Source organism: Bos grunniens, chromosome 14 (assembly GCF_055505025.1).
Source record: "Bos grunniens cultivar Pamir isolate PY7600 chromosome 14, Bosgru_T2T1.0, whole genome shotgun sequence".
NCBI lineage: Eukaryota > Metazoa > Chordata > Mammalia > Artiodactyla > Bovidae > Bos > Bos grunniens.
In genome coordinates, this window is record NC_141178.1 from 82,960,291 (window position 1) to 82,979,922 (window position 19,632).

Here is a 19,632-nt window from a genome sequence, read left to right on the forward strand (position 1 = left end):
GCGCGGCCCAGGCCCTCCGCGCGACGCTCCCCGTGCGAGCGAGGGCAGAAGCGAGTGGGAGATCCCCGCGGAGCTCTCTCTTTCCGGGAGGAGCTGGAGCAAACCACTGGGCACGGCGCCGGCCCCGGCCCCCTCCCCCCGCCCCCCTCCGCCGCAGCTCGGGTGGACTCGGCGGGCGGGGGCCAGTGACGCGCGGCGCGGGGCGGGGACGGGGGCCCAGCGCGCTTGCGCGCGCCCCGCGGGCGAGACAAAGGGGAGGGCCCGGCCGGCCCCGCCCCCGGCGCCCGCCCAGCGCGGCCGGGCCGGCGGGCGTATGGCTCCGGCTCCCGCGCCCCCGCTGTCGTCGCGGTCGCCGCAGCAGCCATGTACTCTGCGGGACCCCCGGCCGTCCCGGCCCCGCGCCGCTGTCGCCGACCCCCGCCCGGACGCCCCATGCAACCGCCGCGGCCTCCCGCTCCCGCCCCGGTCCCCGCCGCGCGGCCGCCGCCCCCCGCGCCCGGGCCGCGGCCCCGCGTCGCCGTGAAGATGGCCTTCCGCAAGGCCTACTCCATTAAGGATAAGCTGCAGGCCATCGAGCGCGTCAAGGGCGGCGAGAGGCAGGCCAGCGTCTGCCGCGACTTCGGCGTGCCGGGCGGCACGTTGCGCGGCTGGCTCAAGGACGAGCCCAAGCTGCGCTGGTTCCTGGAGCAGCTGGGCGGCGAGGTGGGCACGCAGCGCAAGAAGATGCGGCTGGCCAACGAGGAGGAGATCGACCGCGCCGTCTACTCGTGGTTCCTGGCGCTGCGCCAGCACGGCGTGCCGCTGTCTGGGCCACTCATCCAGGCGCAGGCCGAGGCCTTCGCGCGCCAGATCTACGGGCCCGAATGCACCTTCAAGGCCAGCCACGGCTGGTTCTGGCGCTGGCAGAAGCGCCACGGCATCTCTAGCCAGCGCATCTACGGCGAGGCCGAGCCCTTGGCCCCCGGCCCCGCGCCTGGCCCGCCCGTCAAGCAGGAGCCCGCGCAGCCCACCCGCGCCGGGCCCCTGCCCGACCGCGCCGCGAGTACCTCGGCCCCCGCAGAGGGCGGCTACGGCGACGAGCAGATCTACAACGCCAACGTCACGGGCCTCTACTGGAAGCTGCTCCCAGAGCAGGCTGCGCCTGTGGGTGCGGGGGGCTGCGGCCGCCGCTGGCGGGGCGACAGGGTGACGGTCCTGCTGGCCGCTAACCTCACCGGCAGCCACAAGCTGAAGCCGCTGGTCATCGGGCAGCTGCCAGACCCACCAAGCCTGCGCCACCACAACCAGGACAAGTTCCCTGCCTCCTACCGCTACAGCCCCGACGCCTGGCTCAGCCGGCCGCTGCTGCGCGGCTGGTTCTTCGAGGAGTTCGTCCCCGGTGTCAGGCGCTACCTGCGCCGCAGCTGCCTGCAGCAGAAGGCCGTGCTGCTGGTGGCGCACCCGCCCTGCCCCAGCTCTGAGGCCAGGATGCCTGCCCTGGAGGAGAGCGAGGAGACCCGCAGGAGGTGCCGGCCCGAGCCCACCGGTCCCCCGGAGGAGCTGCAGACCCCCGACGGGGCTGTGCGGGTGCTGTTCCTGTGCAGGGGCAGCGGCCGGGCGCACATACCCCCCCCGCTGGAGCAGGGGGTGGTGGCCGCATTTAAGCAGCTGTACAAGCGGGAGCTGCTGAGGCTAGCCGTGTCCTGCGCCGGGGGGTCCCCGCTGGACTTCATGCGCAGCTTCATGCTCAAGGACATGCTGTACCTGGCCGGCCTCTCCTGGGACCTGGTGCAGGCGGGCAGCATTGAGCGCTGCTGGCTGCTGGGCTTGCGGGCTGCCTTCGAGCCCCGGCCGGTGGAGGAGCGCGCCGGGCAGCCTGCTGGCCAGGCCGAGGAGGCCGCGGAGCACAGCAGGGTGCTCAGCGACCTCACGCACCTGGCAGCCTTGGCCTACAAACGCCTGGCTCCTGAGGAGGTGGCCGAGTGGCTGCACCTGGACGATGATGGGGACCTGCCGGACGGTGGCAGAGAGGACTGGGGCCCCAGCCGGCCTCCCGTGCTGGTCCCTGGGGGCCCCCTGCTCCCTGCCAGCCTACCCTCAGCGGTGGCAGGAGGAGCAGAGGAGGAGGAGGAAGAGGCCATCCCCACTGCTGGGGAGGCCGTTCGGGGTCTGGAGACAGCGCTGCGGTGGCTGGAGACCCAGGACCCCCGGGAGGTGGGGCCGCTGAAGCTGGTGCAGCTGCGGTCGCTCATCAGCACAGCCCGGAGGCTGGGGGGCATCGGGCCCTCACCCATGGTTCCCGATGACGGGCTGTGAGCAAGCCCGCCCCTGCAGCCCCCAGTGGCCTTCCTCCTGAGGCACTTGGAGTAGGGGACAGACAGAGACCCCGTCTTGCCTTGCCTCCCCTAGGGTGGCCCACCTCCAAGGCTCAGAGGTTGACAGGGATCCCGGCCTGGCCCGAGGGAGCCCTGTTGGTGAAGGGCCGGCCCCTCATGGCACCCTGTTTGGTGCGGGGGTAGCTGGAGGAGAGGCCGCAGCCGCCCCTCCTCCTCAGCCAGGCTCCCTCCCACGCAGACCTGGCACACGCCACAGCGCTTAGCAGAGCGTGTTCTCTCTCTGGCCCCCATGGGGCTTCCCCCAGCCACGTTCCTGTCCCCCCAGACCCGTGGCCCAGCACTTGCCCTGGACAAGGGCCCGGCGTCCGGTCCCCATGGACCACAGCCCTGTGGTCGTCCCAGCGGGAAGCACACCACTCATCTTTGGTTTGGCGCATTAACTCTGTTTTTTCCAGGTACTCTTCAGGCACCCAGGGCAGATGCACGGGGGGCTGGGAAAGAAGGATGGGGCTTTGAGGTTCTGGGTGCAGCCAGGGTTGTAGGTTTCTGTCTACGTGTTTTTTATTTTCTTTAAGGAAATGCTATTCTAAACAGCTCTCTTATTGCGTGGGGTTGACGAGCACTAGACCTGGGCCCCTGCCCCACACCCCACCAGCCTCAGGACGCGGAGCCATGCCGTCTTCTCGGAGCAGCCCTGCAGCACCGCCAGCCACTCCAAGACAACCCTCAGTGCCTTAGCTCCCCTCCGAGGCTGCCCCGCTTCTGGCACTGCCAGGGGTGTAGCCGAGGAGCCGCTTCCCACAGGCCGTGAATTAGGCTTCTGGGTGGCACAGCTTGAAAGGAGGTGGCGAGGGCTCCGTGTGACCCTCCAGCTCCCACACTGTTCTGCTGCTCCACTCAGCTCTAGATTCAGGACCCTGCTGGGGACCTGAGACTGAGACACCCAGGTCTCCCAGGGGCTGCCCGGCAGAGATGCCCAGAGCCCCAGGGAGGGCTGGATTTGAGGCGCTGCTGCCTGCCTCGGTGCTCTGCACTTCTCTTCACCTGCCCCCGCCTCCCGGTGGTCCTGGGCTGTGGAAGCTATACCCAGGTGATGTGTTTGTGGGAGGGAAGGGCCGTGCATGGTGGCAGGGCCACGGGGGTGCCCCCAGAGCGAGGACGTCAGCTCTTCCTTGGAACCACCTCTAGTCAAAACACCCACACATGTACGTGTATGTGTCAGACGTGAAAGCTGATGGATGGTGTGGAGGATTCCAGGCGAGAAGGGAGGCGTGGACACCAGCCCTGGCCAAAGCCTCCACTTCACCTGCTGCCCTTGCTCCACTAGCAGCTGCGGCAGGCCTGCACCTGGCCCGCGCCTCCGGCCTCAGGATATCTTGCGTGTCACACCACCAGGGGCCCAGGCGAGTGTGCCGTTTCACCATGGCCCGGCTGCGGGACCTCTGTCCTGCAGGGCCCTGCAAGAGGCGGACCTGGAGCCCGGGTGGGTGCCGGGCCAGGTGGTCTCTGGTGGTGTCCTCGGTGCCACCCCTCTCGCCAGGTTCCCAGTCTCACCTCTGATCCTCTGTCCCCAGGGTCTGGGCAGGGGGGTGCGGTTGATGTTGAGAACTGGGTGTTGGGACAGAGCCTCCTGCCTCGTCCCCTCTGGGGCACTGAGGCTGCACCCCAGAAGGCAGTTCTGGCCAGTGCCCGGCCCCAGATGGCAGCGTGAGAACGAGGCACAGCGCAGGCTGGTCTGGGCCTTGAAGAGCCAGGGCCCTGTTGAGGGTGGGGCTGGGGACACCTCACGCGAGGGTCTCTGAAGTCCTCCTCCCTAGAGTGCAGGCCCAGCTCCCAGGGCTCAGCTCTGTGAACTGTGGGGAGAACGGCCAAAGTGCCTTGCTGTGGTTACTGCTGGGCCCATGGCATCTCAGCTGCCAGGCTCTCCACTCCTGTTCACCATTATCTGCTGAAACCTTAAGGCTGCGAGGGTCACAACTTTCAAGCCAGCAGCCTCAGGGCTGGCCTGGCAGGCTCAGCGGTGGGCAGGAAGTGCTGCCCGTGGCTTCTGCTGATACCAGCCCACCAGGGGGGTCAGGAGAGCGAACTCACCCATGTGAGGCCAGACTTGCCTGAGGGGCCACACACCGGGTAACAAGCCCCCAGGTGACAGCCGTACCACAGATGGAGCCCTGGAGCCTGCAGTGAGGAAGGGGCCTTGCCAGTGCGGGGTTGGCCCCGAGCCTGTGGGCCCGAGAGCAGGTCAGGATCTTGGGGGCAGGAGGGCTGGAGTGGGCTATGGGGTGCTTGCTCTGTCAAGGGGTCTTTTCACAGCCAGCCTCACTTTATAATAAAGGCCGAAGATGCCCACTTCACACAGGCTCTGTCCCAGTCTTCCTTTTGTAACTGCATCCAGCACGTGGCTCCAGAAGCCCATCTGAGAAGCGGGGAGGAACAGCAGTGGCCCCACAGGTGCCTCATGCAGACTGGCCACCTCAGGGCAGGGCTCCATCCAGCCTGGGCCCAGGGACTTTGTTGGCAGACACATTGCTGAGGGGGGGTGATGGGAAACGGAGGGGAGCCCCGTCTGCACCACCTGCTCAAGTCTGAGCCCAGGGCCTTGCTGATGGCCCTCCAGGCACGGGGATTTCATTTTATCTACCTCCAGTGAAACATTGATCACTCCATGTTATAGGACAGCATCTTTATTTCCATTTTCAAGGTTAAAAAAAGGTGAAGAAATGGACTCTGGCTGACCCTTCTAACTAGTACAAGGGCTGGGGTCAGACAAGCAGTGCCTGGCTGAGGGCCAGTGGGACACTGAGGCTGGAACTTAGGGAGGGGCTTGAGGCCAGGCGGCAGAGTGCAGGCGGCCGGTGGTCCATCAGCCCTGTTCACAGACGCCCCGCAGCTGGCAGGTGGCAGGAAGGGGCTCCAGCACTTGGGCCTGTGTGGGATGGGGCGGTCCCCCAACAAAGGCTCCACGTTTCTGGCTTTCCTGGCTTGTTGGTCCCTTCACGGACATGTTCAGAACCAAATCCTGCAGAGGCCAGGCCACAGGAGCTTAGGGTCTAGGAACGGGCCACACTGCTGTGTTCCCTGTGGGCCAGGGCCCCTTCTCCCTGCAGGGCTGGCAGGACAGAGGGGACCTGAGCCACCACGGGGGACGGGTTCCTGCTGAGCTCCCTGGCCCGGCAGGTGGCAGCCTCCACAGCGCTCATGGCCGTGGCCCGCAGCCCGCCTTGCTCCAGCACATGGAGCCCGTAGATGGTAGTGCCGCCCGGCGTGCACACGTCAGTCCGCAGCTGAGCTGGGTGCTGCCCCTTCTGCAGAAGCACCTTGGCCGTCCCCTGGGTAGAGGCATTGGGATTAAGGGGGAAGGGGCGGTGCTGGCAGCCCGTCTGCAGCTCACCCCCCCAGCACCCCGTCTCAGCTCAGGCCGGCTGGCCGCCTCCCCATGCTGACCCTCCCCTTCCACGCACTCCCCAGGCCGTGCAGCAGGGTCTCACCAGCAGGGTCTGGGCAGCAATGCGGTGGGCCAGGCCACTGGGCATGCCCATTTTGATGGCACCTTCGGCCAAGGCCTCGGAGAAGGCACACACCTGTAGCAGTGGGGGTGGGACGGGAGTCAAAGCTAGCCCTCCCTGGGACTCGGCACCCAGCCTGGAGAAGGCTGGGCACCTTTAGAACAAGGCCCAGGGCACCAGCCACCAGAGCCAAGGCCAGAGCCCAGTGGTCTGCCAAGAGGCCGGCCTCAAAGGCCCAGGAAGGCACTGACGGGGGGTGGGCACACAGGGGCAGCTGAGGACCACAGGCGGATCCCTGGGGGCAGGGGCTATTGCGGGGGCTTGGAAAGGCCCCACTTTGTGGAGGGAGGTCTGTCCACCACACTCACAAAGGCTACGCCGCTGCCGCTGAGGCCGGTATGGACGTCCACCTGGGCCTCAGGCACCTCCTCGCACTGCCCACAGGCCTCCAGCAGGGACCGCAGGAGCTGGGCCTCATAGCTCCCAGCGCAGCAGCCCCGCGCCATCACCATGGCACCCTCCTGGACGATGCAGGGCAGGTTGGGTGAGACCCTGAGCACCCGAGCCATCGGGGGCAGCAGCTGCCAGAGAGAGGCTGCGGTCAGTGAGGCCTCTGCCAGCCAGCGGAGAGACTCTGCTCCCCAACCCACACATGCTGGCTTCCGGAAGGGCCAGGCCTTGGCTGCAGCCAGTCTGGGATGGCCGGGGTGGGAAGTTGAGTCTGGTCAGCAGAGCCCAGCTTGGGATCAGCATCTCAGCCCCACCACACCCTCAAGGGCCGCTCACCTTCTCCAGGGTGCTTAGGGACACCCCGGCGGCCACAGACACCAAGATGTGCTCAGCAGTGACGGCAGGAGCCACCTCCACCAGCACGGCCGGCAGGATGTGGGGTTTGGTGGCGAAGAAGACGAGGAAGCAGCTATGCAGCACCTCCAGGTTGGAGTGGGTGGTCTGGCAGCCCATGGCCTGCAGCAGGGATGCCAGAGCCAGGCCTGTCAGTGGGCATCCTCCAGACTGCAGCCCCGCCGCCAGCCCCTGCTGTGGACGGCTCTACTCCCAGTGGCCAGACCACCCGTCCCTGCTCAGGACCCGACCTCAGGTGGGCCCTGACGACAGCACGGCCTCAAGCCCTCTGAGTCCGTGAGTGCCCATGACGTTCCTGCCCACCCAGCACGCACACCCCTTTACCCAACCCTGGCGCTCCACAACCTTGACATTCCTTCTGGCCTTTGACCTCCCCTTCCCCAGTCCAGGCCATCTCAAAACTTTAACCAAGTAATCAGCACTTCCCTGGCCCCAAGGAGCGTCTGACGGCCAAGAGCCAAGAGCCACCTGGGAGCTGCCCGGCTCACCCGGAAACGGCAGAGGTTCCTGTCAGAGGGCGCGCTGGCCAGCACGTGCTCAGCTTCCACTTTTCCTGGAGGGAAAGGCAAAGAAGAGCCGGGGTGTCAGTGAGGAAGGCGGGGCGGTGGAGTGACCCAGCCAGGTCTGCAAGTCTCTGAGGCTCAGCCACACCTGGGCCATCCGGAGCCTCTCGAGGAAGCCAGGAGCTCAGCGGGGCAGCTCCACTCGGCCGAGACCAGACCAGACCACCAGCCTCACTTGATTCTACCCGGCAGTCATCGCCACCTACCTGCTGCCGCCGCCGAGTCCAGACGCGTTGCTGGACACAGGGACCAGGAATTTGCGTTGTCTTGTGAGGACACGGATCCCAGGGACTGCTGCCTCTGGGAATGGGAAGGCTGGGGAGGGGGCATGGTGGGTACAGAGGCCCAGGAAAGGAGGGTGCGGGGTGAGGGTGAACCCTGGGAAGAGGGTGTGTTTATGGGTGTGTTTGTGCTGGGACATCCAAGCAGAGAATGCCTGGTTGGCAGAATACTCTACCGGTCAGATTTCTACAAGGTCTAACAAGAAGGCAGAAATGCACCCCACAACCTGGACAGATGGTGGCAGCCACCATGCGTTGCCTGCACTGTGTCAACACGAACTCTATGGAGCTGGGGGTAGCAGGTAACACTCCAAGTTTTACAAGTAAACAACTGAGGCCTGCAATAAACTGCTTTCTGATGATTTTCATCTCTCTAGACCTTGACATACCGCTAAAGGCAAAAAGCTAGTCCATAATCACCACATAAAGGTCCTAAATACTGTGGAGCACAATCAGGACAGCACCACCATTCCTGCTGTAGTTCATTTCAGTAGCTCAGTCACGTCCGACTCTGCAACCCCATGGACTGCAGCAGGCCAGGCCTCCCTGTCCATCACCAACTCCCGGACCTTGCTCAAACTCATGTCCATCGAGTCGGTGATGCCATCCAACCATCTCATCTTCTGTCGTCCCCTTCTCCTCCTGCCTTCAATCTTTCCCAGCATCAGGGTCTTTTCCAAGGAGGTTCTTCACATCAGGTGGCCAAAGTATTGCAGTTTCAGCTTCAGCATCAGTCCTTCTAATGAATATTCAGGACTAATTTCCTTTAGGATGGACAGGTTAGATCTCCTTGCAGTCCAAGGGACTCTGAAGAGTCTTCTCCAAAACCACAGTTCAAAAGCATCCATTCTTTGGTGCTCAACTTTCTTTATAGTCCAACTCTCACATCCATATATGACTACTGGAAAAACCATAGCTTTGACTAGATCGACCTTTGTTGGGAAAGTAATGTCTCTGTGTTTTAATATGCTGTCTAGGTTGGTCATAACTTTTCTTCCAAGGAGTAAGCGTCTTTTAATTTCATGGCTGCAGTCACCATCTGCTGTGATTTTAGAGCCCAAAAAAATAAAGTCTGTCATTGTTTCCATTGTTTCCCCATCCTTTTGCCATGAAGTGATGGGACCAGATGCCATGATCTTCTCAACCAATGATTTTGCCTGCCCCCAACACTGGCAGAGCCTGGAGACATTTTGGCTCTCACATCTGGGGATGTTACTGACCTCTCATGGGGAGAAGCCATGGAAGGGAGCTAAACACCCTACAATGTGAAGGATAGAGGATGATCTGGCTCCGAATGTGCAGTGCCAGATACCAGGAGTGCCGCTGGCAAACAAATCAAGAGTCGTAGGCTCAGAGCGGTCAGGCAACTCGACAGAGGCACAAGATCTCACTCTAAGCTAGGACTGTCCAAGAGAAACATCGCTCAACCCATACATGTCACTTTACAACTTCTAGTAGTCATATTAAACAATCAGGAAATAACAAATTTAATTATAATACATTTTATTTAAACTAAGGTAGCCAAAATGTATCCTTCCAACAGGTAATCAATATTAAAAATTACTAAGATTATTTTCTGTTTGTGTGCTGAATCTTCCAAACTTGGCGCATATGTTATTTTATGCACTCAGAGTGGAATACCAGAGCACCTGACCTGCCTCCTGAGAAATCTGTATGCAGGTGAAGAAGCAACAGTTAAAACTGGACATGGAAAAAAAAGGAAAAAAAAAGGGAAAAAAAAAAAAAAAAACTGGACATGGAACAACAGACTGGTTCCAAATAGGAAAAGGAGCACATCAAGGCTGTATATTGTTACCCTGCTTATTTAACTTATATGCAGAGTACATCATGAGAAACACTGGACTGGAAGAAGCACAAGCTGGAATCAAGATTGCCGGGAGAAATACCAATAACCTCAGATATGCAGATGACACCACTTTTAGAGCAAAAAGCAAAGAAGAACTAAAAAACCTCTTGATGAAAGTGAAAGAGGAGAGTGAAAAAGTTGGCTTAAAACTCAACATTCAGAAAACTAAGATCATGGCATCTGGTCCCATCACATCATGGCAAATAGATGGAGAAACAATGGAAACAGTGACAAACTTTGTTTTCTTGGGTTCCAAAATCACTGCATATGGTGACTGCAGCCATAAAATTAAGACATTTGTTGTTTGAAAGAAAAGCTATGACCAACCTAGACAGCATATTAAAAAGCAGAGATATTACTTTCCCAACAAAGGTCCATCTAGTCAAAGCTATGGTTTTTCCAGTAGTTATGTATGGATGTGAGGGTCGGACTAAAAAGAAAGCTGAGAGCCCAAAAAGTGATGTTTTCGAACTGTGGTGTTGGAGAAGACTCTTGAGAGTCCTCTGGACTGCAAGGAGATCAAACCAGCCCATCCTAAAGGAAATCAGTCCTGAATATTCATTGGAAGGACTGATGCTGAGGCTGAAACTCCAATATTTTGGCCACCTGATACGAAGAACTGACTCAATGGAAAAGACCCTGATGCTGGGAAAGATTGAAGGTGGGAGAAGGGGACGACAGAGGGTGAGATGGTGGGATGGCATCACCGACTCGATGGACATGAGTTTGAGCAAGGTCCAGGAGTTGGTGACGGACAGGGAAGCCTGGTGTGCTGCAGTCCATGGGGTTGCAAAGAGTCAGACACAACTAAACTGATGCACTCACAGTTCAGTTCAGTTCAGTTCAGTAGCTCAGTTGTGTCCGACTCTTTGTGACCCCATGAATCGCAGCACACCAGGCCTTGCTGTCCATCACCAACTCCCGGAGTTCACCCAAACTCACGTGCATCGATTCGGTGATGCCATCCAGCCATCTCATCCTCTGTCGTCCCCTTCTCCTCCTGCCCTCAATCCCTCCCAGCATAAGGGTCTTTTCCAATGAGTCAACTCTTTGCATGAGGTGGCCAAAGTATTGGAGTTTCAGCCTCAGCATCAGTCCTTCCAATGAACACCCAGGACTGGTCTCCTTTAGGATGGACTGGTTGGATCTCCTTGCAGTCCAAGGGACTCTCAAGAGTTTTCTCCAACACCACAGTTCAAAAGCATCAATTCTTCGGTGCTCAGCTTTCTTCACAGTTCAACTCTCACATCCATAAATGACCACTGGAAAAACCATAGCCTTGACTAGATGGACCTTTGTTGGCAAAGTAATGTCTCTGCTTTTGAATATGCTATCTAGGTTACGTTCCTTCCAAGGAGTGTCTTTTAATTTCCTGGCTGCAATCACCATCTGCAGTGATTCTGGAGCCCAAAAAAAGAAAGTCTGTCACTGTTTCCATTGTTTCTCCATCTATTTCCCATCAAGTGATGGGACTGGATGCCATGATCTTAGTTTTCTGAATGCTGAGCTTTAAGCCGACTTTTTCACTCTCCTCTTTCACTTTCATCAAGAGGCTTTTTAGTTCCTCTTCACTTTCTGCCATAAGGGTGGTGTCATCTGCATATCTGAGGTTATTGGTATTTCTCCCGGCAATCTTGATTCCAGCTTGTGCTTCTTCCAGCCCAGCGTTTCTCATGATGTACTCTGCATATAAATTAAATAAGCAGGGTGACAATATACAACCTTGACGTACTCCTTTTCCTATTTGGAACCAGTCTGTTGTTCCATGTCCAGTTCTAACTCTTTCATATAGATTTCTCAAGAGGCAGGTAAGGTGGTCTGGTATTCCCATCTCTAAGAATTTTCCACAGTTTATTGTGATCCACACAGTCAAAGGCTTTGGCATAGTCAACAAAGCAGAAACAGATATTTTTCTGGAACTCTCTTGCTTTTTCCATGATCCAGCGGATGTTGGCAATTTGATCTCTGGTTCCTCTGCCTTTTGTAAAACCAGCTTGAACATCTGGAAGTTCACGGTTCACATACTGCTGAAGCCTGGCTTGGAGAATTTTGAGCATTACTTTACTAGCGTGTGAGATGAGTGCAATTGTGTGGTAGTTTGAGCATTCTTTGGCATTGCCTTTCTTTGGGATTGGAATGAAAACTGACCTTTTCCAGTCCTGTGGCCACTGCCGAGTTTTCCAAATTTGCTGGCATATTGAGTGCAGCACTTTCACAGAGTCATCTTTCAGGATTTGAAATAACTCATCTGGAATTCCATCACCTCCACTAGCTTTGTTCGTTAGTGATGCTTTCTAACAGCGCATCCCAATTCCGACCTCCTCGCGGTTACCGTGCGGACGGCTGGCTCTGAGCCTCTCCACTATATCCCCTCCAGCCGCGCTCCCACAGGAAAGAGAGTCCGGAAAGGCAGAGTCCGCGAGCCGTTCCGGCCCACGCCCGCTGGCGAGCTCCACCCTGGGGCCCCTGCGTCTAGGGCGCCGCGCTGCTCTGGGATCCGCGGGGCAGGTGGGCACGGGACCGGTAAGCCCGCCCCTCCCACCTCAGGCCGGTCTCGGACGCCCGCTGGCCCCGAGCTCGGGGTCCCCAAGCGCCCTACGCCCGTGGCGTCCCACCTGCTTGGATGAGGCCCTGGGCGATGGCCTCCGCCATGCGGCCCGCGCCCACGAAGCCCACTCGCCTCCAGCCGAACTCCTCCGCCGCCGCCGCCATCACGCCGTTGCGCCGCGCCCCGCCCACCCCACCCCCGCACTCAGCGGCGCCAATGGGCTGCGAGGGCCTCACCTGCGCTCGTCCACTGGCTGCGGAGACCTCACGCTCCGCCCTCGCCCGGGGTTTCCGTGCGGGGGGCGGGGCGTCGCGAGGGGCGGGGCGGGACGCCGCGCAAAGCCTCAGATACACAGGCCGGCTGCTGTACCTGGGTGCTCCACTGGTGTGTGAATTTCGCAAGTAGCAACTTGAGAGGGTCCATTTACAAGCGAAGGGTCGGAAAGGGTGGAGGCTGCTGTGGGATGGGGTCCCTCGCGGGGCCAATGGGAAAGCACTGATGGACACACCGGCCAGCAGAGCTTCCAGGAAGGGGCGGCTGAGCAGATTCTGATGAAACTCCTGGCAGCCAGAATCTGGACTTCCGCTTAGCACTGGCACAGATCAGGAGCTATCGAGAGGGATTCTGCCGGCCTCTGGCCGGTTTCCGGGTGGGAACAGCGCGCGCTGGTTCTGTTTGGAGCCTGTGAGCAGTCGGGTGTGGAGGACAGGGCTGCCTATTCCGGGCTTGTGGTCAGCTTTCCCCCAAGTTGTAGTGGGTCCGAGTGACAGCATAAAATTGACGCAGCCAGTGAAACGTGGGAGCAGCGGTCTGCGGCTTTGCTGTTAAAGAAGCTCCTCAGGCCAGCCTGGGTTTTGGTTTCTGAGAGCCTCTCAGGGAGCTATGTAAGGAGGCAGGGCCTCCTTACATAGCTCCTTAGACCTCCTTAGACCTTCCTGAGGTGTAGGTCCCCAGGAGAGACCTGACCTCTCTAGTTGGTTCTAAGGAAGAGTGTGTGTGGCTAGAGACAGGAAGCACATTTGAGACTGAGAGGGGGAGGGTGGGTGTGGGGTGTGCTTGTAATTTGATTGACCTAGGAAAAATAAGCTAAGACTGCAGTTTTAAGATTGCATTTTAAAAACGTTTTGTTATTTTCTTTAAACTCTCCTTTAGCACGTTCTAAATTCTTCAGTGGGCTTACCAGATGGCTCAGTGGAAAGAATCTTCCTGCAACACAGGAGATGCAGGTTCAATCCCAGGGTTGGCAAGATACCCTGGAGGAGGAAATGGCAACCCACTCCAGTATTCTTGCCTGGGAAGTCCCATGGATAGAGGAGCCTCGCAGGCTCCATGGGGTCACAAAAAGAGTGAGACATGACTTAGCAACTAAAAAGTTCTTCAACAGTGAGAGTCCCTCACTCACTCAACACTGTCCCTTCAGTGAGAAGCCCCTGCTCTGGTGCTGGGAATGAAGCCCTCACAGCAGCAGAATGGACAGCCAAAGCCCTACCTGCAGACCTGCCCCTCTATGATACACACACCCCGCAAGGGACAGCTCAGGACATGCAACCACTGTTAGTGTCCTCCCAGGCACGTCCGGGCCTTTCTGCTCCTGCCCCCTTTCTCACTGGGCTGATCCAAGATCCATCTCAGGTGCCCATCTCCCTTAACCAGCAGACCCTTCATTAACAAATGGTTGGCACCCGGGAGATACACCATGAAGGCAGACCTGGTCCTGGAGCTCTGAGTCCTGTGGGTGAGGGAGGGGAGGAACTTCTGGAGAAGCAGGCCGGTGGGGTGGGCCTCAGAGAGGAATAACCATCTGGACAGAGACCTAGAAGGTAGGGAGGCACTGACACTATTGGGGAGAGTAATGGGGTGGTGACAAACGCAAGGTGTGCTCAGCCGGATGGGGCACAGAGGTCGGGACTGTGCCTAGCACGGGGGGGCAGCCAATGCTGCCCAGATACACAGAAGATGTCATGACTGTGTGGGCACACCAGTCATTGGTCCGCACTCATGAAGAGGGGATCTGAGAAGAGGGGGATCCCAGAGCCAGGGAAGGTGCCTGGGTCCTGAGGGAGGCAGTCCCGCTCCAGCCTGGAGGCTGGGCACCCACAGCACTGCCTGAACGGCCAGGGTGCCAGTGGGTCAACCCATCTAGATCTTCCTGTTGAGGAAGGTGCCACTCACCTCCCTGCCTGCCAGGCCCACTCCTGCATGACACCTGTCACTGTCCTCGGGAGAAGGACAGGCTGGGCCCCAGCACCGAAGCTGCCACATGAGGGCTAGGGAGCTGAAGGGCCAGGTCAGGCTCCTCTCTGCTGGGGCCCCAGGGGAGCCTGAACCAGCAGACACTCTTCTCAGATCCCTCTGTGCCCGCCTGGCCTATCCAAACCCAGACCTGGCCTCTTTCCCCAAAATCCTAGGAGGAAGCGGGGGAGACCTGGGGAGTGTGGTTACCCAGGCCCACATGTGGCCGTGTGGAGAGGCTGGCTCTGGCCACCACACTGGGACCACTGCAGGTGCCCGGCACTTTGTCCCCACCAGCTGACAGCCCACCCTCTCCTGCCACCCGCCCACTCACCACTTCTCTGTGACTCCACCCACTGCCACCCTTCTGCCCCAGGGACAGTTGGTCACCATGGCCCAGCAGCTCTTGGGGCCTGGCCAGGCTCAGGAGGCAGTGCTGGGGTGGGGACGGGGGTGGCTGGCGCACAGGCCTGTGAAAATGCTCTTTATTGGCTCCCAGGGATTGGAAGTGGACACTCAGGGATGGAGTTGGGGAGCAGAGTGCTGGGCTTGGCTTCCCTGACGTGGACAGAGGCCCCACCAGACAGTCACTGAGGCCTGCCTCGGCAGACGGAGTGGAGCAGAGGCCAGCATCAGGAGGGCAGGCGGTGCCCCCGGCTCCTGGCAGGTTCTGAGAGTGGCTGCTGCTGGGTGCTGCCGGCCAGGCGCTGGGGAGGAGGTGGACCAGCTCCGGCCACAGGCTTCACTTCCGGGCCTGCTCGTAGTTGTCGGTAAACCAGGCACAGGTCTCCTTCACAGCTACAAAAGCGGGCAGATGAGGGCCAGGGCGGTCCTAACCTCCCCGGAAGGAGCATGGGGACCCAGGGAGTCCTGCCTCTGCGGTGAGGGCACGGAGGCCAAACCCGCGGAGCGTTCCCCCCAACTGGCACTGGGGAAGCTGAGGCCCGGGCAGGGGCAGTGGTGGCCCCCAGGAGAGGCCAGAAGGCCCTGAGGAACAGGGTGGGAGGCTCACCCTGCTTGAAGGGCGTGAACCGGAAGTCGGGCAGGTAGGCCCGCAGCTTGGCATTACTGGCCGTCTTCTTAAACTGCCCATCTGACTTGGTTGTATCAAACTGGGCACCTGGTCAAGGCCTCAGCACAAGGGGAAGCCCCGCTGCCCCCCACCTGCCCTTGAGCCTGGCCCAGCTTTCCCAGGAAGAGCCTCCAGGGCAGAGCAGCAGTGCCCCCATCCCCCGGCCGCCAGGGTGAGTGCCATGGGGGCACCAGGGCACAGTCTTCTGCAGGGAGGCCCGAGGCACGCCAGCCTCCAACCAAAGGATACGGTGACCTCCCCGTGGAAGTCCATGGCCTCCACCACGGCCTCAGCTGCCTCCTGGACGGACACCTCGTCCTCCTCGCCCACTGTGGGGAGCCAGGGGCCAAAGGCCAGGTCAGGCCCCCGCTGCCCGGCCCCCAGAAGCCCCCTCCCTGCTCGGCGGCTCCGGGGACAGACAGGGTCCCGCCCAGCTGGTGGGGGTGGGGGTGGGGGTGGGGGTGGAGCTGCTGGGCGCCCACCTGACAGGATGATGGGCTCCACCTCATCGTACTCCCGCAGGGCCCAGATAAAGAGCCGGGCCAGGTCCTGCCGGTCAGACGTCCGGGGTCAGAGGCCACCAGTGACAGCCCACAGGCGCATGTCCCCTCTCCAGCCCAGGTCCCTCCCTTTGGGCAGTGGCCGGCCAGCTGTGCCCCAACTCCTCCAGATGAGCTCAGAGCTACCCCAGTGACTCTCTCAGGGACAGGAACCTACAGGGCCCCAGCGAGGATGGGGGCAGCCTGGACCCCCACCCTTTCCCAGACTCCCTCCCGCCTGCCCACGGCCAGCTCAGCGGCCCCAGGAGATGTTCTAGGGGACAGCCGTGCCCCTCTGCGGCACCGACCAGTGAGTAGATGAACTGCCTCCGGGGCCTCCCCGTGCCCCACACCGTCAAGGCTGAGCCGCTGCCTGTGGGTCAGGAGGGCAAGTGTCAGAGGGGCTGTGGCAGCATCAGCCGTCCCCTCTCCCCGGGCTGCGCCCCAGGGGCCCCCGTGGGCGGCGGGCACTCACTCTTGGCCAGGTGCACCTTGTGGATGAGGCCAGGCAGTACGTGGCCATCCTCGATACTGAAGTTGTCGTGGGGCCCGAAGACGTTGGTGGGGATGACAGCGGTGAAGGTGCAGCCGTGCTGCTGGAAGTAGGCCCTGCGGCGGCACAGCGTCCCCTCTGGCCCTCACCCTGGGGCCACTGGTCCGCCCCACCCCGAGTCCCACACCCCAGCCAAGGTCTGGGAGCCCTGCCGGGCCGCCCCCTGGGCCCACCCACCGCGGGGCACCCGGGCCCCCTTCCCCAGCCTTGACTGGCCTCCGCCCAGGGGGCACAGGAGGAGGACCTGTTCTGCACGTCGATCATCCTCTTGGCATAAGAGTAGCCAAAATTGCTGCTGTGCGGCGGCCCGTTGTGAATCTGGGGGAGCAGAGGACCCGCTGCTTCTCAGCCCCGCCCCCAGGCCAGGCCCCACCCTGCCCAGGCTCCTCCCCTCACCATGGTCTCATCGATAGGGTAGGTGGTCTTGTCTGGGAAGATGCAGGTGGACAGGCAGGAGACCACCTTGCGCACGCCCACCTCGAAGGCCGAGTGTAGCACATTATCATTGATGTGTATGTTTTTCCTCTGCGGGGTGGAGGGGGTGGGGGCGGTGGGAAGCAGGGATCAGGCCCCTCCAGGCACGGTCCAAAGCCTCACCTACTCCTCCAGGGACTGAAGTGGGACGCACCCTGGAGGCCGCATCTGAGCCTGAGTTCCAACTGCTCCCAGGGCCCACCCCCAGGACTGAAGGACGATCTAGGCCTGCCTCCCCTGAGGCTGCGGGAGGACCTCGGAGGAGAGGGCTACACCCCAAGCTCAGGGCTGAGCCCCACCCTCTGGGGCTGCTGAGGTGGTGCAGGAGCCCAGGGGGCCCAATCTGGCCCTGAGGCAGGAAGGGAAGATGGGGCCCTTCCACACCCCCAACCCAGGAGCTCACCCCTGGCTCTACTGCTCAGTAGCAGTGAAGCCTTGGCCAGCCACATCCCTCCTAGGGCCTCACTTCCCTCTCTGAGAACATGAGCTGGCTGGGGCATTTGGGTGGTCTGGGGAGAGGGGAGAGGTGGTGATCAGGCAGCCTCCTGGGAAGGCTGTCACTGAGACGAGGAGGACAGATGCCCGTGCAGAATCTGGTCTAAGCTTCCACCATCCCAGGCCCAAAGCAGGGCTGAACCACACCAAGGCCAGTGGCAGAGATATGGACAGCCCTCAGGGGCAAAGCCTGGCAGGGGCAGGGTCCTGGGAGAGCCCAGCTTACACCTCAGCAGCCCAGGGTGCACCCCAGGCTCAGTGCAGCTGGACCTCCTGGGAACAGGGGCATCTGGAGGCCCAGGAGGCAGGAAGCAGGTAGGGCAGGGTCACACGGCAAATGCTGGCTTCTCTCAGCTCACCCAAACCCCATTTACCTCTTGGGCTTTCCCTATTGGGCCAAATGTCCCCCAGCCTACCTGTGTGCCCCTCTGCCTACAGCCCAAGTGTAGGGCACTGGGGGCACTCAGGGCTGCCCCTCAGGGCTGGGCCAAGCCCTGACCCTCAGGAGCTTCGTGAGGCCAGAACAAGAACTTGGGAAGCTGGCCAAAAAGTCCCCAAAATCCAGGATCCTGGCTCCCAGTGCTCACTGGGGCTCTCCCTTACCCAGAAGTCCAAATTGTATTTGATATTCCGGAACAGGCCCCCCACCATTGCAGCAAGATGGATGACGTGTGTGGGCTGGACCTGTTGAAACAGCGCTCGGGTCTGTGCAGCATCCCTGTGGGGAAGCCAGGCCATCAGGGGCTGCTTGGAAGCCCAAGGGAACGAGCGTCTTGGCTCAAGGCACTGGGGGCAGGAGCCAGGCAGGGCCAAAGGTGGGAGGGGCTGCCAAAAGGGAAAGTGGCCAGGCCAGGCCCTGGCAGGTAGGAGAGTGTGGGCTTCCAGGAAGAGAAAGGAGGAAGTTTGCCCAGGAGCAAAGCTGTGCACACCCCGGCCAGGCCAGCCACCTGGCAGGGAGGGCCCGGATGCGAGGCCCCGCCAGGGACAGGGCTGGCCCGGAGCACTCAGTCTGGAGAGGGAACAGTAGGGGGTGCTCCAGGGATGGGCAGACTCACGTGAGATCGGCATCCTTGGAGGAGACAAACACCCAGTCCTCTCCAGGCAGCCTGGCCCCATCTTCTACCACCTTCTGGATGGCTCTGCCCACCAGCCCTGAGCCCCCAGTCACTAGGATCCGCCTGGTCCCCCGAGGATCACCCATGGTGGCTACACCTGTAGGGCCAAATGGTGTGAGGCTGAGGCCATTGCTCCCATCCCACAGAACCCCACTCCCCTGAGCTGCCCCAGCCCAGGGTCACTGCCCCTAGCATTGGGGCACAGTATGAGGTCACTAGGCCAGGGAGACTGCCTGCTGGGGACCAGGCAGACCCAGCTAGCCTGAGCCATCCGCTCTTCTCAGCTCTGTTCCCCAGGGAGCCCTGTGCCTACCACTCAGCCCAGAGAACCAGGCTCTGCCCTGTGGGCCCAACCCTGACCCCCACTGGGCCAAGAAAGAGAATATTTGGCTCCTCTCTGGCTCACAAGAAGGGAGGCAGCCAACTTTGGGTCTGGGGCTTTCTGGCCAAAGTCCATATGCTACTGACTGCGGGAAGGGGCGGCGGCTGTGTTTGCAGCCCAGTGCCCACTCCAGCTAGCTTTGGAAAGCTTGGTTCCTTCTGGGCAGGCAGAGCTTCTGGCTACCTGGAGAAATGGACAGGCTTCAGGGCGCCACCACCTCGTAGGAACCTATCCTGGGGGCTGGAAATCTGCTCGGGCAGCTACCGGAGGACTTTGAACTCCCCGATGCAGAGCCCGACGGGCAGCCCGGACCAGAGGGGGCCCTTCCCGGACATTCTGCTGCTCCTGATGGCACGGGCAGTGTAGCAGCAGGCCCTGGGGTAGACGCTACCGCGGCCGGGCCCCTCCCACGTTTCCCCAGGCGCTTCCCAAGCCCTCCACCCCTGGACCCACCTCTGAGCCCATTCGCACAGTGCAGTTGGGCCCCCTTCCGTGCTTCCTGGTCCCTCCCACGCCCCCAGTTCCCGGCACCCTTCAGACATTTCTGATTGTCACGGGGCACCCAAGGTCCAGGACCCAGATCGCCATGCCACAGCGCCCCTCGCCTTCTTACCCACCTGCCCACCTGCCCGCAGAGCCGCTTCCGGCGCCGGCTGAGTGCCCAGCCACGCGCCGGGGCCAGGTGGAGTGGGCAGGACCAGGTCGGCCCTCCCGCGGCACTCTGGGAAGTGGAGTCCTCGAGGGCCGCCCCGGGAGCTGCTGGGACATGAAGTCCAGGGCCGCGCAGTAGCCTGGGAAATGTAGTTCCCGTCGGCTCCGCCTCCCC

The 19,632-nt window shown here is 61.0% G+C and overlaps 3 protein-coding genes across 12 annotated transcripts; 1 reads left to right on the forward strand and 2 right to left on the reverse strand.

Moving 5' to 3' along the window:
- Positions 1–260: 260 nt before the first annotated feature.
- Positions 261–4,674, forward strand: TIGD5 (tigger transposable element derived 5). Its single transcript, XM_086337711.1, has one exon. The coding sequence runs from the start codon at positions 364–366 to the stop codon at positions 2,293–2,295; it is 1,932 nt and encodes a 643-aa protein (XP_086193837.1). The 5' UTR covers positions 261–363; the 3' UTR covers positions 2,296–4,674.
- Positions 4,675–4,983: 309 nt separating this feature from the next.
- Positions 4,984–12,133, reverse strand: PYCR3 (pyrroline-5-carboxylate reductase 3). 8 transcript variants are annotated; one of them, XM_086337740.1, is made up of 6 exons: positions 12,012–12,133; positions 7,174–7,238; positions 6,608–6,787; positions 6,190–6,402; positions 5,804–5,896; positions 4,984–5,334 (listed from the first exon to the last, which is right to left on the reverse strand). In XM_086337740.1, exons 1-6 carry the CDS (start codon positions 12,106–12,108, stop codon positions 5,179–5,181), a joined length of 804 nt encoding a protein of 267 aa, XP_086193866.1. In that variant the 5' UTR covers positions 12,109–12,133; the 3' UTR covers positions 4,984–5,178. The 8 variants fall into 8 exon arrangements, with proteins under 8 accessions (XP_086193866.1, XP_086193864.1, XP_086193863.1 ...); XM_086337738.1 differs by having other exon boundaries at positions 4,984–5,644; XM_086337737.1 differs by lacking the exon at positions 12,012–12,133 and adding an exon at positions 7,455–9,279 and having other exon boundaries at positions 4,984–5,644.
- Positions 12,134–14,645: 2,512 nt separating this feature from the next.
- Positions 14,646–19,510, reverse strand: GFUS (GDP-L-fucose synthase). Of its 3 annotated transcripts, none has more exons than XM_086337727.1 (11): positions 19,424–19,510; positions 18,365–18,521; positions 17,913–18,027; positions 16,737–16,865; positions 16,585–16,658; positions 16,263–16,396; positions 16,096–16,160; positions 15,731–15,797; positions 15,498–15,577; positions 15,189–15,288; positions 14,646–14,974 (listed from the first exon to the last, which is right to left on the reverse strand). In XM_086337727.1, the coding sequence occupies exons 2-11, from the start codon at positions 18,508–18,510 to the stop codon at positions 14,919–14,921; spliced, it is 966 nt and encodes a 321-aa protein (XP_086193853.1). In that variant the 5' UTR covers positions 18,511–18,521; positions 19,424–19,510; the 3' UTR covers positions 14,646–14,918. The 3 variants fall into 3 exon arrangements, with proteins under 3 accessions (XP_086193853.1, XP_086193854.1, XP_086193855.1); XM_086337728.1 differs by having other exon boundaries at positions 19,260–19,510; XM_086337729.1 differs by lacking the exons at positions 15,189–15,288; positions 15,498–15,577.
- Positions 19,511–19,632: the final 122 nt, after the last annotated feature.